The sequence below is a fragment of the Carassius auratus genome, chromosome 7 (assembly GCF_003368295.1).
Source record: "Carassius auratus strain Wakin chromosome 7, ASM336829v1, whole genome shotgun sequence".
In the NCBI taxonomy this organism is placed as follows: Eukaryota; Metazoa; Chordata; class Actinopteri; order Cypriniformes; family Cyprinidae; genus Carassius; species Carassius auratus.
This window is the reverse complement of record NC_039249.1, coordinates 25,964,798-25,982,800: the sequence shown is the minus strand read 5'-3', so window position 1 is coordinate 25,982,800 and position 18,003 is coordinate 25,964,798. Positions and strand designations below refer to the sequence as shown.

The following is an 18,003-nucleotide window of genomic DNA, read 5'->3' as shown; positions in this document are numbered from 1 at the left end:
GGAGACTTGATTTGTATTGATTGGTATCTATTTTATTTATATTTTATTCGATTTCTTTCAAATACTATGCCTGTAAGAGGCTGAGATGTCTTGTGAATTTCAGTACTACTTTGTCTGTTTTGGAATTTCAGTGCTTAAATTTAAGCCAAATCAATGCAAATAAAAATCAACATTATCACACATCATTTCACGAAACAAAAATTTAAATATTTTTCACCTTCCAAACAATACAAAATAGACATTCATGTTAATATATACAATTGTGAAGAGAGGACTTCAGAAGGCCTGCACCATCATAGTTGAAACTATACTGTCAAAAGCCCTGAGAAGAAAAAAAAGTTTTATTATATTAGAACAGGGGTCACCAGACTGGGTCCTGCAGAGTTTACCTCCAACACACTTGAACCAGCGACTCAAGCTCTTATTAGGCATACTAGAAATGTCAAATTAGAGCTAAACTCTGCAGGATTTCTGCAAACCAAGTTTGGAGACCCCTGTATTATCAGATCAGTCGACACAGCAAATACTTAAAATGTATGCATTCACTAAATGCACTTACTTTGACTGAATTGGATCACCAGGATTGTAGAATGGGTTACACATAACATCAGTGAAGGAGTTGTGCAACTTCCTGAACATCTGAGGAAAGACAAAATGCTCATAACACTCATCTGATTAACATCTCCCTATTTTTGTTTTTGTATAACTGACACAATACACCTCTGGAACTTACACTTCTAATTTCGTTGTCTCGTAGAGACGTGTTGGAGGAGTCGACAACAATCACAAACTTCACCTTAGAGTTTGTCACGTAGCCATATCTGTAATTCTTGTTAAGATGTTGACATTTGAATTATGATTGAAAATGCATTAGAAAGCGTTCCATCCTAAAGGGCTGTTCCCTCAAAAAAAATCAAAAAAACTATCATGTTACAATATGCATTTCTTTCTTCTGCCGAACACAAAAGATGGTATTTTAAATGTTAGTAACAGAGGTTTAAAAGTTCACTTCAATTCTATGGACAAAACTGACATTTTTTAAATCTTCTTTTATGTTCCACAGAAGAAAGTCCGTCATACTGTTTTGGTTCAGGATTAGTGGTCAGATGATAAGAGTTTTTCTCAGGAGCTTTTGCTGATAGCCGAAAGGCAGGATGACTAATAATATCTTACTGGTTAATTTGTGATCATTAAAAGGCTAAATAAATTTCTCTGGCTCCAAATTATTTCTTATTTGAAATGATGGTAATAGATCACAAGAAAATAAATGTTTCTTTCGCAACTTCTGTTTAATGCTGACTTTAAGGATACACTTTGTAGTCCTCCGTTGGATAGAGGAGTCCCAGATAAAGCTCCCTCTGGTCGGCCAAGGCTTTGCCCACACCCGAGATCTTCTCCTCCACCACGTCCAGAGATGTGTGCACTGTGTAGTGGAACTTGAGTTCCCCCTGTGTAGGAACGCTCCGAATGTACAGGGGATAGTTCTGCAGAGATCAACATATTGTTAGTCAAGTCTGCTATTACAGGAAACACAATTTCAACTTAATGAGCATAAGTTTAGAATTAAACATCAACTAGACTACAATAATCGGTCCATTTGCCATAGAGTTGATTAGTGCATAAATCATGTTCATGCTACCTTAGACCATGGTTTTCAAAATTGCAATGTTTAATTATTTACAGAAAATATTTGATTGACCAGTCGCATCAGTTAGTGGTCAAACGTTTTTAAAATATGACTTGGGTGCATATCAACACTATAAATCACTGACTGCTCATCTAAGAAGTCAGTTTTCTACACAGCTGATAAGATATAGACTACCTTTATTACTGTCTGCATTTAAGAAATTAACCGTGTAATCAGCAGGATAAGGTACCATCTGCTAGGTATCACCACAAAACTGTTATTTTTCATCTACAATATCAGCAATAGCTGACCAGATGAACCCATAAAGACTGGACTCAAAGACCACACAACATAAAACTTCACTAAAACACTTGTGTTGGGTGGGGGTGTCTCAATTATCTCCAATATGTAAATATTTACGATGTCGTCCGCTTTTACCATGTTTACCCCATCCCATGAGTACTCACCCATTCTGTTGCAATTCATCCGGTAGTGTGGTAGATTGCAACAGCACTCTTTGTACATCAATTTACACAGTTCAGAAGACTAGAGTTCTAAACAAGCTACTTTAATATTTAACGCAAACACGGAAATCTTATATAATCTAGGATGAGATGCAAAAACACTGACACAGAAACAAACACTCCCCGGTCTCCCACGCCACAAACATCACTCCAAACAATGTAGATTTGTAAAAATAATAAGTAAAACATGGTATATTTCATACCATACCATATTAAGTTACATATACTGGACTTGTGCCGTTTTGGTGTATTTACATTAAATTGTAACAACCATGCAAGGAAATCTACGCTACTCAGCCCTGATCATATTAGACACATATTAGAAACTCTTCGCATCAGATCTGATGAATCCAGCACGTCGGATCTCGAATGCATTCAGGCATTACCAAGAAATCATTTGCTGTATCATAAAATAGCTTAATGTTTTCACTTACCTCCTTCGCAATGACTGCTATACACACCGCCATGATGACGCTACAAACACGGTCACGTGACACGCAAAGTCACATGATTCGTAGTTTCATAGCGCTCGTGACTGTTTGCAATGCTTCTCGTGATGCGATGAAACACGCTTTGCTGTGTTGAATGTTTAGTATACTTAACAGTTCCGCTTCAGAGTGCACTTCCTGAAAGTTAGCATGTGTTGTGTGAAGATGTAAAAGAGAGTTACAATGAGTCTTAAGACTGTGATCTGTGTTTTATGGGCAGTATGTGTGGGTCACACTGAAGGAAGCCAGCATGGTCCAAATATCATCATCATGCTTATGGATGATGTAAGTCTTTTCGAGGTCTTTTTCTAATAGGCTTGACTGACCAACTAACTTCAGAACGACACTAAAACCTTACTTTAAGTTAATTTACTCGTTTTTTTGTGGTTATATATACAATAGATGTGAAATACACGTGTGTATATGTTTGGTGTGTGTAATACATTTGTGCTGGAAGTATTTTTGTTATAGTTTATATTGTGTATACATGTAATATTCTGTCTCTCTCTCTCTCTTTGTATTTATTAGAGTGTATTGCAATATAGTTCAGACAACTATATCCCAAAGAGATTGTTAGGATTTTTTTTTTTACTGTTCTACCTGTTTTTAAACCATAAATACAATCCACGCTAAGCAAGTTCACATGTTTTAAATGCAATCAGACATCGAAACATTTATAATGCATTAGAAGGGATGAATTGCATGATCCGTGCTGATGCATACCAAATAGTAGAGCATGGTGCTAGCAACACCAGGGTCTTCGGTTTGATTCCCAGGAAATGTACAAACTGATACATTTTATATGTCAAATGTAGTATACTGTATACATTTTGGATAAAACTTTTGAAACCTGGCTTAGTAAAATGGTATATACCACATGCAGTGGTTCTCAAGATGAAGACAAAAAAGGTCTCCAGAGGATGCAGTCTGATTTAATCTTCTTCCAAGATCATTTAATAAATGCCACTGATGGCAATATGCCAAAGGCCTATAAGGGATATTAATAAACTGTACATACAATAAACTGAAGTGCATCTTTCTCTGTCTCTGTCTGTTGAGCTAAAATTTACTTCTGTTGAAATTAAATAAATAATCACTGTTTTTTTTTTTTTTTTTTTTACACCATAAATTAGAAGCATGCTAATGCCATATTCTCTGCTTCTGTCTGCAGATGGGCTGGGGTGATTTGGGAGTATTTGGGGAGCCCTCCAAAGAAACTCCAAACTTGGATGTGATGGCTGCTCGGGGATGCTGTTTCCAAACTTCTACACTGCCAACCCTCTGTGTTCCCCCTGTATGTGCTGCTTCTGGGCTTGCCTTTATCTCGCTATCGCATTGTTTTTGTTCAGAATATTAGCATACTGCTTACTGCACATTACTGTATGCTGCCTATGATAAATATTTTAAGCAGTAGTACTGTAGGCTACAGTGCATTGTTTATTAATTCAGATCTAGTTAATGTAGCTATTTATTTTGCTGTTCCAAGCAAACAATAAAGTACAGAAAGAGGTGTTAATTATTTCATTTAGGTGTCGTACTACTCTGCTTATACAGCACAAACATTTTTCATAACATACAAGCTGCACATTTTTGCCAATGAAGTAACTTATCTGGGTATTTCATGCACATAGGAAATTAACATATTGCCTTTTGTAAAAATGGTGTGAGTTGCTGTATGCTACTCTAAATACTGTATGCCTAACCAGAGTCTAGACAGGGCTATTCAGCTTCGATTCTTGATGAATAAGCCTGGTTTAGACACTGGGAAGAAATTAACTTATCTCTTAATTTGCCTGAATTTTATAAAACATTGTTGAAAATGTCAGAACAGATATTAAATTGAAACAAATTTTTTCTCTTTTAAATGTGAATGCCCACCACATTTATAAACACTTCTAAAAGTAACGAAATAAAAAATGTTCTACAGTGTATCCTACAATACAAACTGATGTTAAAAACATTATTGAATCTTGGATTTTTTTTTTTAAGTACATATTTAGTTTGAGGTGACTTACATTGAATGCATTGATTTACAATGCAATTGCAAATATTTTCCTTTTCATTCTCTCTCTCTCTCTCTCTCTCTCTCTCTCTCTTGCTTTCTTTTTGGGGTTCCTGCTGAGGAAACCAAAAAAAAAAAAAGTTAAAATGCTTCAGCTGTTTTAATTCCACCTGAGAACACAAGATGTGTGTGGCTGCATGATAGTGAGATGACAACTTATGCTAATATGGATAATACACCATCAGTTCTGAAATATGCTAATTATGCATGATTTGGGAATTTGAATGGACTTGCTATGCAGAGCAGATCTTATTAGCCCTCTTTTCAATTCTAATTAATTTTTAAGCAAATAAGGCTTAATCAATTGTTAATCTCGACTGTGTGAGATGGAAGTGTGTGGAGCGCTCATACCTGCCTCTGTAGAGAGACGTTATTATAGAGCTTTGCTCACAACCTTAATTAGAATTTTAATCACAAAGTGGAGAACTTCCTAATCATAATATCCAGGGTGAGCTTTCTCATGACCAACGTCTCTTTCCTTTCCCTTTGAAATTAAGTCTTAAATACCACATGATTTAAATTTCAACAAATTCGTACGAATGTGGATGAGCATCTTGAACTTTGGTTAAATTTTAAAACTTATTTCTAAAGAGCAAGACTTTGCAGTAATAAAGGTGCATCTGAAAAAAATTCTAATATCGTGGAAAAAGTTCAATTCTTTTGTAACTTTCATATTTTCTAGATTCATTACATGTTATATAAAACGTTTCAAATTGTTATTTTTATTATAATAATAATAAAAAATATATTATTATGATTGAAAATCAAAAATGCAGTATCTCAAATCATTAGAATATATCCTAAGATTGGTTAAGAATAAAAATGCATTTGCAAAACAAAAGCTCAAGCTTCATTTTACCCATGGCTTGTACTATACACTGCTAAACAAAACATACTGCACCAATGTTTGTAGCCTACACAAATGCTATAAACCTCTATAATAATGGGTGTTTACATTCTATTTTTCCCAAACCCTGTATTTAATAGTGTTTGCTCTTTTAAAACTATCCGTGTAAGAGTAGGTCTTCATAATTAATTTGTATTCTACAGCCAGGGCCGCTTTGCTTACTGGAAGACTTCCTGTGCGAAATGGATTCTACACCACCAACGCTCATGCTAGGAATGGTATGATCATAAACCTCAGCCCTCTATTCACTTCACTATTATCAGTTGATCTACTCTTACTACTTTATGGTGCGCTCCTATAATGGATTCTCTCTCGTACAGCATACACACCTCAGGAGATAGTGGGGGGAATATCTCAGGATGAGATCCTGCTTCCAGAACTGCTGAAAAAGAAAGACTACGTCAGCAAGATCATCGGCAAGTGGTGAGATTCCCTGCAGCGTCTCTCAAGAGATGTCTTTCTCAGAATAATGATATAAGCTGTAATAGAATATGAAGTATAGGCAAAGTGAAAAATGCATTTTTTTATTCCACAAAAAAGGCTTACAGAACAATATTTATTATTCTTATTATTCCATTTTGGTTTAAAATATATTAGCTTTAAAACTATTAAAATAAAATAAAACTTACTAAATTATTTTTATATTTGTTTACCTGCATGCCATGTGACCAGTTACAGTTGTATTTTGTGTAACCATTATTATTAACTGTAATAAATGAATGGTACAATATTTTATAACACGCAGCATTTAAAATGCGTTATGAGAAAAATACCTATAATGGAATTTTCTATTTAAATATTCTTCTTTAAATACAAGTTATGCTAAATTTAATAATTAAAACACACACACACACACACACACACACACACACACATATATATATATATATATATATATATATATATATATATATATATATATATACTTGCATATTGCATATGTCCTTTTGAAACGTATATTTTTTTATCTTCTACCTCAGGCACCTTGGGCACAGAACTCAGCACTTACCTCTGAAGCATGGCTTTGATGAATGGTTTGGTTCCCCCAACTGCCATTTTGGCCCCTACAATAACAGCGTTCGTCCCAATATACCCATCTTCAACAACTCTGAAATGACGGGAAGGTGAGGTGCAAATATGATGCATATGTGGTGCTTGCTAAAAACACATTTGAAACCACATGGCAACACGGTGAAATCATGGCCTTCAGATTTAAATGAGTAGGCTCCACTCAGATTTTCTTCAGAAAGTGTACAAATCTTGTTCTGCTTCACACGAACGTTTCCTTTTGGCGACGTTTCATTTTTCCTCTTTTTATACCAGCTGCAGTGTACTATCTCATTTTCTGCCCATTTGTTCAGTCCATATGTGCATTCTGGGTCATTGGCTTTGGCGATAGGGCTGGTTTTGCGCTTAGCAGTAGGTTTAATCAGCATGCCGTGTTTGAGCCTGGCCAGATAAACACGCACACACTCACACCCAAGAGATGGCAGGTTGCGTTAGCAGTATGTTTGGACACCTGGAACAGCCGGAGCATAAGAGAGTTGCCTCTACCGTTCCACGCCTCAGCACCTTCTCACAACGCTTGTGTCTTCTGAGACACAGTCTTGCAATTTACCTCTTCAAATTCACACCCTGGTTCTGCACTCGGTTTAGGAAGCTTGTCATTTGGAACAAGAACTCATATGGTGTTGAAACGAGTTTGTAGGGATGGTCTCATTAGATCAGCAGGAAGCAGAAAGTTTCGACGAGCTGTGTATTTTGCAGGTATTACGAAGAGTTTGAGATTAATGTGAAAACAGGGGAATCCAACCTCACCCAAATCTATTTGAAGGTGAGTTTTCCTGTTCATTGGCTTGATTAATGTTGATTTGTGTGGATCAGCACTGCTGATGTTGTGCCTGATGTTGTTTTTGATCATCGTGTCTGTCTCCAGGAAGGCTTGGACTTTATCTCTCAGCAAGCTATGGCCCAGCAGCCCTTCTTTCTCTACTGGGCTCCAGATGCGACCCACTCGCCTGTCTACGCCTCAGAGCGATTCCTGGGAAAGAGCCGGAGGGGGCGGTATGTGAACATTGCTAAGTATCTAATCCATTATAACTCATCTAGCATGTTTGTGCTAATCAAATGAATGAAAGCTCAAATAATGCTTGCTTTTAGAAAAGTTGTGCTGTATCGTTTTTAGTAAGCCATGGATGTACTAAGCCACCTACCTGACAACCACCCAGAAAGGGTTGATATACAGTATGTCACTAATCACTCAGAACAACCATTCTGTGGTTGTCAGAACTGGTAAGCATGTAAAATAGAACCCTAATGGATAACAAAAAAAAACTAAGAAGAAACAATATTGTTTCAATGAAAAACCATCAAATATGAATTGTCCCATAGGAGAATTAGGGAATGTCAATTTTCAAATCATTTGTTATTTTTCACTTCCAAAAAAGTTAGTAGTAAAATGGTAGTTTTAAGTAGTTTGTAATAAAATTACTTATTACACAGCTCTGTGGAATACTTGATTCTGATTGGTCAGTCACGACATTCAGAGGTATGTTATCCCTCGATAACAACCGGTAAAAGCTCATCCGGGTAACTGAAGTCGGCACATTACTCTTGCTAGGAACAGCTTTTCTTGGTGGAAGCTTTGTGTTTGTTTAGCTAATAAAATATTAAAACTCAATTCGAAATGCTATACAATTATTTAATTATGTCATCCTGGTATTACGGACTCGCTTTCTCATTTCATTCAAACGCTCTGCTGCCATTTTGCTACAATTGTTTTTTCATCTTAAATCTTTTAGTGCCATAATTATTTATGTGGTGAAATGCTGTGTAATAAGTGGTTTGACTGCACCGTTTCCCTTAAATGTGTAGTTTGAACTTGCCGCTTGCTCGCAACTGCTGTCTTCACGGAAGCTTTGTGTTCAAATAATTCAACTCAACTTACTTATGTGGCAAGTAGCCGTGTAATAAGCAGGATAATGTACATCCAGCCAGTTTTTATGGCAGAATAACCCCCTTCAAGGTGATACAAGATCACCCTGTCGGGGGTTATTCTGCAATAACAACCGGCTGGATGCACATAATCCCTTAATATGTCCAGTAAGATTTATTACTAATTTTCACCATAAATAGCCAAATAGCAGGTTTTAAAACATAAAAACACAGGTATTTTTTTTTTTTTTTCCCTCTCTGAAGCATCTAGGACTTGGCAACATCTAATAAATGTCATGCAACCTCATCAAAAACACACAAACATATTCAAGCGGAGTGATATAATAAGACAATGTTTTAGTGTGTAATTTCAGATGTAAAAATCTAGATGCTTTTAGGCAAAGTACCCCAGATAAATAGAGTAGAAAATGTAGCTGATATCACCATACTACTTAAGTTGACTTTGATTGGCATTATCAAATTTAATAAGCTCTCATTTGCATTCATTTCTGAAACAGAAATATGAACTTTGGATAAAGCCATGATTCATTCAAAATTCGTTCTTTTTATAAACTTATTAACTGGTCAAAGGTTTTTCAGAAGGGATGTGATATCGCTTCATAAATTTTGAAAATACTGTCATCAGAAAATGTAACCATGTTTTTAGGAATAAATTGATGTATAAAATCAGGAAAATGAACATACTCTTCTGTAATAACCTTTAGAAAAATTTTAATATAGGTATTAAACTGTAAAAACTGGTGTCCTTAAGTGGAGTCCTTAAGTCTTCATGTGTGCATGAGATGAGAAAATAATCATTTTTGTGAAACTGCCTTTAAATGTATATTGTAATTGAAATCTAATGTATTTCGCATGATTGTTTTCCACTAATCTGATAAAAACACATTATGAAAAGCCCAAACTCCAGTGCAGGAAATAACCATGTTTTTCCTTTTAAAAAAAAAGTCATAACATGTATTTTCTAAAATTAGTCATTATGTTACTTAATGGCCCTAACATCATTATCATTTTGGTCAAAAATTCTGCATTGTGCTCTGCAGTTTTGTGTTATCTGAATGATTAGTTAATGAGATGTTATTTTTCCTGCTCTGAGGCGAGAATAAGGGCTGAAGGCTTCATTGGTAGTCTTGTCTGCAACTGTTTAGTATTCCTCCCAGTGCTTTGGAATACTGGGGCTTCAGTAAGCATACGTTTCTTCAGAATGCTAAATGAGGTTTGTGTTGACAGAGGAATGGATCAAGGCTGAGGGGTATTAGCCAGGTGCTGGCAGTGGAGGGATTCAGCCTGACATGCCACATCTTAAAGTTTTATAACCAGCACACATCTATCTGAGACATCTATCTTCCTCCATATATCACATCCATCTGTCACATGACAGGTTTCAAATGCGGGCTAATTTGACCGAATTTGTTATTCTGTCTGGGTTAGAGCAACTGAGCAGGTTATCTGGGGTCATTTTTTAGTGCTTTGATTGCTGTGATTAAGGTGGTAAGACGCTGTGTGATTTGTCTTGTAGTTATGGCGATGCGGTGATGGAACTGGATGACAGCATCGGTCAGATTCTGGCTCACCTCGTCAATCTGGGAATCCACAACAACACACTGGTGTTCTTCACCTCGGATAATGGGGCAGCAGTGATGTCTGGACCGCATCAAAGTGGGAATCCATTTACACTTCTCCACCTTAAACATTAACACAACAAAGGGGGCTTCCACAGTTTTTTTTAAAGGAAAACGCCACCGTTTTTCCATATTCCACTATGATCTTCCCCCAACTTAGACGAGTTGATACGTACCTCTCCCATCTCATTTCCACTATGCTAGCGTTTAACTTAGCACCGTTTATTCTTTAGGATCCAAACAGGGATGAATTTGGAAGCTACCAAACACTTCCCTTTTTTGCTTTATTTAAAGACGGTTACATGAGTAGTTGCACGAGTTAAGTACGGTGACACAAAAAAAAAAAAAAAACTTGTCGCTTTTCTAAGCGGATTAAAAATGATATAATACACTATAATGTATGGTGGAAGAGCACTTCGCACCACTTCAACCTTGGCGCAGTAATATCATCACTCACGATTTCTTTATCCAAATAATTTCTTGCAATTTGTCTGCTGATGGTGTAGGTTTGTTAGATTGAGATGGCTGAAGTAATTTTTTTGTTTACTTTTTTTTATATAATTAATTTAAGCTAAATTTAATTTAAGCTAACTTTTTTTTATTATGTTTAATATAGATACTTATATATTTTTCTCTCTCTGCCTTTTTCATAAATCACAAGTTTGTAACAGCAAACTAAACATGTAACAATATAATATAAACATATAAACATTGTTATTATTCTTATTTTATTATTATTTAACTTTTTGGCATAAAGTGTTGCTCTTAGCTTCTTTCTGAGCAACTTTCACATACTACCGATAAATCGATAAATTCAATTAAGTTAAAGCTACGATGTGTAACTTTTTTGATTTAAAATAAATAGCTAAATGTTATTAATGAGAGTGCAAAAAAAATAAAATAATTCAACCCATGTCTTTAGCCAAATGCACTTGCCTAAACCTATAAGAATAATATTTTAGAGCTTTCAGGATGGATTTCAACCACATTTATCAATGTAGATGAGCAGGGACGAAGATCAACCTTGTTATTTATTTTTTTTTATAGTTAGGCACTCAAAAGTTACAGAGTGTAGTCTAAATGTGTGATTAGTTTTAGTTCATTACCCTCCAGTTTTTATTCCTAATAAATATTTAGAGGAAGTTCAGGCTCGTTGGTCTTCTGTGACATTTAGCGAACCAGCACTAAGTGCAAGCTTGAATCAAACCTGCATCACCCACATGAGTGCAGCTTTAGAATGTATCTGAATTATGTGCAGGAACTGCTAGGCCTCGACTCAGATGTTAGTGCTAGTTTTCTTACCTGTTCAGTTTCTTTGAGTAATGGGGCTCTTTTGTAAAGATTATTTGTCTGAGATGAATTACCTTCACTGTACTCCACAGACGAGGCTTTGTGTTTAAGATTCTCTTCTGTCATTTTATCATCATCAGGCGGCAGCAACGGTCCGTTCCTGTGTGGGAAGGAGACTACGTTTGAAGGCGGGATGAGGGAACCAGCCATTGCCTGGTGGCCTGGACGGATCCCTGCTGGCACAGTGAGAATGATCCCAAGCTGTTTCACTTAAATCTAGAAGTCCCAATTGTGCTTCCACACCCTCAAAATGCACCTTACACATTTCTATCCATTCAAACGCTCCATCAGTGCTTTCTGTAGTGTGGAAGCCCTAAAAAACCAAGAGGCCAGCATTTCTGTTCAGTCAAATTTTTTGGTTGGTGGTTAATGAAACAAAAAAATTAAATAAATCAAATTTATGGATAAATCAAATGTAATTTTAATTAAGGGGTAATGCCCATCCAGCTGGTTGTTTTTGTGCAATATCAGAGCTTCCATGAAGAGTGCTGCAGTTCATAGTAAGTGGCTTTGAGACAAGACAACAAACAATTTAAAACAAGATGAAGATTTCAGAATACAGACATAGCACCTATATGCACCAAATAAAACAACAACAATCATTAAGATGACAAGACAACTGCTGTGAAAGTATAACAGGAAGACTGAAGTACTCCGATTTCATTTTCAAGTGCAAGATGGTACCAGGTGCATGTGTATGAAACAAGATAGAGTACATCAGCACTGTGATGCAAGAGACATGAAAGAAGCGCCGGTCTCGGATATCCAGATGAGTGGTCCCTTAATCAGCATTACTTTTGAAAACGGTTATTATTAGGAATAACAGAGCTAACCAATCAGAATCAAGCATTTCAGAGAACTGTATAACACATTTAACGAGGTTGACCAGATCTTTGCTGCCAATTTTTTTTTGGTACCAATATTAAAAAAATGGAATTGGTTCTAAAAATCAGTTCTTTATTTAAATATTGGAACCAAATAACATTTATGATGCAATTCCATTTTAAAGTTAACCTTTGTCAGGACAATGATTAACTGCTTTTCCAAATATCTTCTATTTATTCTAGAATTTTTTTATGACTCCCAGTCCTGGTCTCTTTTCCTCCTCTTTTTTTTTTTTTTTTTGGCAGAGGAAGCCTCCTTTTTTTGATCCGCTAAAGCTGTGTGCTCCGCAAATGACTTTTAATTGTATTAGGGGCAGCTGTGACATGGGGCTGTGGCGTGGGGGGATTTTTGGAGGAGGGAGCGCGGGAGCCACGCTAAGCCTGCCCCCGGCTCGTATCTGAGGGGTGTGCGGGGCCCTGATAGCACGGCGGAGTGACGAGGGAGAGGGGGATTGGGAACGTCTTAAGCGGCTAATCTGTTTGTGTGTTTGCTGAGGTTGGATTGAGCTGTAATGAGGGCTTCTGTATCTGAATATGCCAGGCGTGCCGGATAAAGAACAGAAAGAGAGAGTAGTTCTGGGGTATGCGGCTGGGATGGAGGCGTGTGGTGTGCCAGGTGTCTGGGCAGTGCCAGAGCAGTGCAGAGTGGGATAAGCAGGTGTTTCACACTGTTAATGTTTGTCTTGCAGCGACAGGCTGGATTTTGCCCGTCCTGCTCCACTCGAGTGCGGCTCTTTGTGATATGTGTATCTTCTCGTCCATTTCTCTCTTGGGAAGCAGTGATGCCCCTTTTTGTTTTACAAAATGATGTGGGGTTATTATTATTATTTTTTTTTTTTACAAATCAAATAAAAAATTTATTCACAAAAAATTTAATAAATTTATTAATATTCAGTGTTTTTTTTTTAAGAAATGCATTAATTATTTTTATATATCTAGAAATTAATAAAAATTTTATATAGCTATTTCGCTTTCAGAAATAAATCCACAAATAAATGTGCACAATTGTATAAATGCATGGGAAAGAATTCAAGAAATAAATGTTAGCAAGAAACCGAATATTGAAATAATACCATTAATGAAATTAAAAAAAAATAAAATAAATAAAAAAATAATCAGATCTCAAAACTTTTTCTCCAAAAGGGTCCCTTAAATGTATTATTATTTTTTGGGCAAGTGACTGAAGTAATACAAGCAAGTTTAGTTATAAATGCAAGTACCTCAGATAATAATAATTAAAAACCTAAACAAGCATATAAAATATATTTTTGTACTATATAAACATGCGCTAACTTGTAGAACTCTCTCTTAAATAGTAAATCGCTCTTAAGTTTGAACACCCCACAGTAACTACTGTTATAGTAAGCATGGAACCTTTTTTAGTTTGCACTAAATTAGACCCAAAAGCAATTACTTAATTCTAAAGTGGATCCATTGCATTCAGAAACCGTTGAATGAAGCACAACTCTTGAGATTATTTTTAACCTGGCATGTCTTTAAAAAAAAACACAAATCTTCTTTAAGCCCTGAGTTTTTAAGTGACTTAACAATGTCAGATGCAATAAATGCATTTTCTTAATATTCAGCATTTTGTTGATGTAAAATTAAAATATCTTGTTGGATTTTAATGCAAGAAATCTTGCTCAGATCGAAGTTGTTTGAACTTTCTAAATGGCTTCCTAACTCATAAATATGAACTTCATCAGAGTCTGAGTTTCAAAAGTTGACAGTTCCTATTCATTTGAAGTAAATGGCATCTAATTATTAAATTGTTTTGATTTAAGTAAATCATTCTTGTACGTGAATAAACTTAATAGTCAAGAAAATCCCACAAAATGACACATTTTTCAAAAAATATAAATGAATTGCCTCCTAACATCCTCCTGAACGCGTTCTCAGCAGCAGGCGCATGAGGTTTATTCTTCTTCTTGCTTAATGGCAGTTCACAGACTTAAGTACATTACCGCCCCATATCTCTCAAATGGACAAGGAGTGTCAACGGTCCACTTTATTTATAAGACTAATAGACCGCAATGGTTTCAGTTCAAAATCTCTTTTTGTCTTCTACTGAAGAAACAAAGTCATCTACATCTTGGATGCCCTGGGGGTTAGCAGATAAACATCAAATTTTAATTTTTCTTTGAACTATCCCTTTAAGAACATATTAACAGAAGTGATTTGAGACTTAATGTTGGTTTGACCTGGACTCTGCATCAGAGATTAAGAACATGTCTGTGCTTGGTGCACCTATGGTTCACTTCACCTATGAAGTGACGTGGATATAAAAATAAAGAGGAAGGGGGCTCCCAATCTCTCCTGCTGTGTTTATCAGCTCAGAGACACATAGACTGAGTGCATTAGGCAGGGTTTGCAGGTCTGTCTGCTCAGATAACTAGCATCAGCCAAAGACACAGAGACGCAGACAGCTGGAAGAAGAGAAGGAGAAGGAAATGAATTAGAGATAAAGAAATATTTGTTTCCCTTTTTACTTGTCCCATGTTTTTTGTGTGTGGTGCTGGATAAGAGCAGCTGGTGGTAGCGGCTAGTTACCTTTATTAATTGTTCCCTTTGATTTCTTCTTTTCCTGTGTGTATAAGTATGTGTGTGTGAAGCCTGAGAGTGAAGATAATGGAATGTACTGGCTGTCTGGCAGTGGTGAAGGGAATTCTGGGAGGCTGAAGCAGGCGACGCTTCTGTGTGTGTGTGTGTGTGTGTACGAGTGAGCGGCAGAGCCAGCTGCTCCGTGCTGATAGCGCTATCTGATTGTGAGCGTGCCGTCTCTCTCAAAGGGCCGCTCAGGAGAGAATAGAAAGGAAGATCAAGGATGACAGCGAAAAAATGGCATTTTATCGGAAAATAGTTCAAAGTTTATAAATAAAATAAAGCTTTTTTTGCAGCAGGACTGGGGAGGACAGATAAAGCCGCAGTTCCGGCCTCTGTCCCAACTCTCCTTTCTCTCTGCCTTTCTCTTCATTTAAAGAGATGTTAGTGTGGTTTATAATAAACCTGCGAGCACAGATTAGAGTGGGAACTGAAGAAACGCGTCATCGTGGTTCTGCTCTTCTAAACTGGCCTCCCTGCCAGTGCTTGCGTTCTGTGCCGTCTTGACAAGGTTCATGCATGAAGAAAATGATTTTGTGTGAGTGTGTTTGCGTATAACTGCGGGTTGCAGCATGGGTTGATGGGTCTTGAGAATCTAGACTAGTGATAGACCCACATATCAGCCAATATTAGGATGATTAATTATCATTTATGATGGATAGTTGTGCTTGCCTATCCAATTAACTATAGAAAACCCACTGTATCAAATTTGATGTGTAAATTTCTAAGGCCTGTAAATTATAGACATGATCAAACCTTTGCTGAAAAGCCTGTTGTGTACTCGTTGGATGCTTAATTTTGATTGCTTTTTATGCATTAAAATAACCTATAGATTCTTTCTAAAAACATCCCCCTTCAGGTCGTGGTTCACATGTCTTTGAAAATGTTAATGATTTTTATAAAATACTGTAAACATAATAAAATAAGACAATAACATAATATTGTTAGTACTATTTCAAGATAAACACTTACTGGACTGAAACAACATAGGTTTACTTGGTGATCCATATATATTTTTATATATTTTTTACATTTTAATTTTAATCTTATTTTTTTAAATATAAATCATATTAAATTGATGCATTAAATATGATGCATTAAGCTATGGAGGAATGTTTATTCTTACATCTCTCAGTTATGATTTTATGCACTGCATTATATGTTTTGCGCCCCACAATAAAAAGTACAGAACTTTGTTCATAAAACAAAGCTTTTAAATTTCATCTTACAATGACATATAGAGATTACAACTGATCTTAAGATGCCTTTTATTCAAAGTAGTTTGGTATTGTATAGTTATAATGATCCCATTGAGACACTGATTGTTATGAGATTAAGCTATCAGAAATGTATCATATCTTTTGGCCAAATAAATATCAGCAACTGCAACAAAATCCATATTTTTGCACTTTGCAAGTTTGGACCTCTGAAAAAAAAAAAAGTGAGGGGATTTAAAAAAAAAAAATTTTTTTTATATGAATTCCATATTCTATATCCACCTTTTTCCTGATGTAAAAATGGGTGCTGCCATTTGTAAATTCTATTGGTCTAGAATTTTTATGATATAGAAATGGAAAATTTACCAATTTGACCAAATCATTTGTTGTACATATGTATTATTCCTCCCAAACCAAGAGTTCTGTGTGATACTAGTGCTTTATTCCTCAGGTGAGTTATCAGTTGGCCAGTGTGATGGATCTCTTCAGCACAAGTCTTTCTGTGGCTGGTGTTCTTCCCCCTGATGACCGTGTCATTGATGGTCTCGATTTAAGTCCTGTACTCTTCAACAACTCACAACTCGACAGGTAACCACCTCAAAGCAAGTGTGACTTTCATTCACATTTCATTATATATTGGATGGGTTAGTGGTCAGTCGAGACTGACTCCTAAAATTTCTCTTGCCAGAATATCATTTACGGAGTTAAATGCACTTACATTACAAATATGATTCGACTGACCATTACTTTACCTCTAGCATAGTTTCTGTTGGTTTCCTTCTGGGTAAAAGAGGGATTTTGAGGCACGTTAAGGTCTTCTGTTAAAGCCACTACCTGGAAGCTTTGAGAAAGGGACAATCCTTTTGCAAAAGGTGTTTTACTGAACACATTGTCAAAATGGGATGAGAGATGGTGGGAAGTATTGGCAACTGGAATGACTTATCACAAGATTCCCATTTCATACCCAATAGGCCCATCTTCTATTATCGTGGCAACCAGATGATGGCAGTGCGGATTGGGCAATACAAGGTGCACTATTGGACTTGGAGCAACTCATGGGAGGAATTCAAGACAGTGAGTGATGGCAAATTTTCAATTTTATTTCAATTTCTGTCTTTTCCCCCAGCAAACATTGAGTCAAGTCAAAATTATTTGTGTAGTGCTTTTTACAGTGCACATCACTCAAAGCAGCTTTACAGAATGTCACGCTATTATGTCTATGATGCTTTAACCAGGAGCAAAAGTTGTAAGAATCTGGCAATGTCGATATATAACAATGCATGTGGTCCTCCTGATCTGTGTCTCACTATAGTGTATTTAATGCGTTTTTAAGCACTGCAGTTTTAAACAACTGATTTTAGGCCGTTGAAACCCAAACAACAGAACTATAGGACGGAGAGGGTTGGAATTGTCACAGTTGAAAAGTCTGATGCTTGGGCACATGCCTGAACATTCTAAATGTTGGTAACTAAGGGGTTTAGGTGATCAGTTTTGTTCTAAGCAATAGTTAACAATTCTCAAAAACCGTCAATTAAGAGAAGATTGGTTAGAGAGTCTGATGTGAGTACAACATTTACAAATTTTAGGGACAGTGTGGAGGAACATAGGGTTTGGTTTTATTTCTGTTAGTAACAAATCTGATTTCAGATAGAATAATTATATAGTTCTAATTATATGTTCTGCAAAATCAGTCAATGGTGAAAATCAAAAGTAGATTTCGTTTAAAGTCCAACAGTTTAACACTAATATTGGACATAAATGAACACGTT

The 18,003-nt window shown here is 36.2% G+C and overlaps 2 protein-coding genes across 2 annotated transcripts in view; one reads left to right on the top strand and one right to left on the bottom strand.

Annotated features, from left to right (window-relative positions):
• Positions 1-10: 10 nt before the first annotated feature.
• trappc2l (trafficking protein particle complex subunit 2L) lies at positions 11-2,701 on the bottom strand. Its single transcript, XM_026268174.1, has 5 exons — positions 2,586-2,701; positions 1,312-1,484; positions 734-821; positions 560-639; positions 11-322 (listed from the first exon to the last, which is right to left on the bottom strand). Exons 1-5 carry the CDS (start codon positions 2,616-2,618, stop codon positions 277-279), a joined length of 420 nt encoding a protein of 139 aa, XP_026123959.1. The 5' UTR covers positions 2,619-2,701; the 3' UTR covers positions 11-276.
• A 91-nt stretch (positions 2,702-2,792) lies between these two features.
• The window catches only part of galns (galactosamine (N-acetyl)-6-sulfatase), a 33,321-nt gene continuing 18,110 nt past the window's right edge, over positions 2,793-18,003 (top strand). Inside the window, 12 exon segments of the mRNA XM_026268168.1 lie at positions 2,793-2,924; positions 3,811-3,880; positions 3,883-3,933; positions 5,752-5,826; positions 5,929-6,031; positions 6,589-6,732; positions 7,376-7,442; positions 7,545-7,672; positions 10,080-10,219; positions 11,613-11,716; positions 16,686-16,822; positions 17,206-17,308. Coding sequence (XP_026123953.1) covers positions 2,823-2,924; positions 3,811-3,880; positions 3,883-3,933; positions 5,752-5,826; positions 5,929-6,031; positions 6,589-6,732; positions 7,376-7,442; positions 7,545-7,672; positions 10,080-10,219; positions 11,613-11,716; positions 16,686-16,822; positions 17,206-17,308 — 1,224 coding nt within the window. The 5' untranslated portion in view covers positions 2,793-2,822.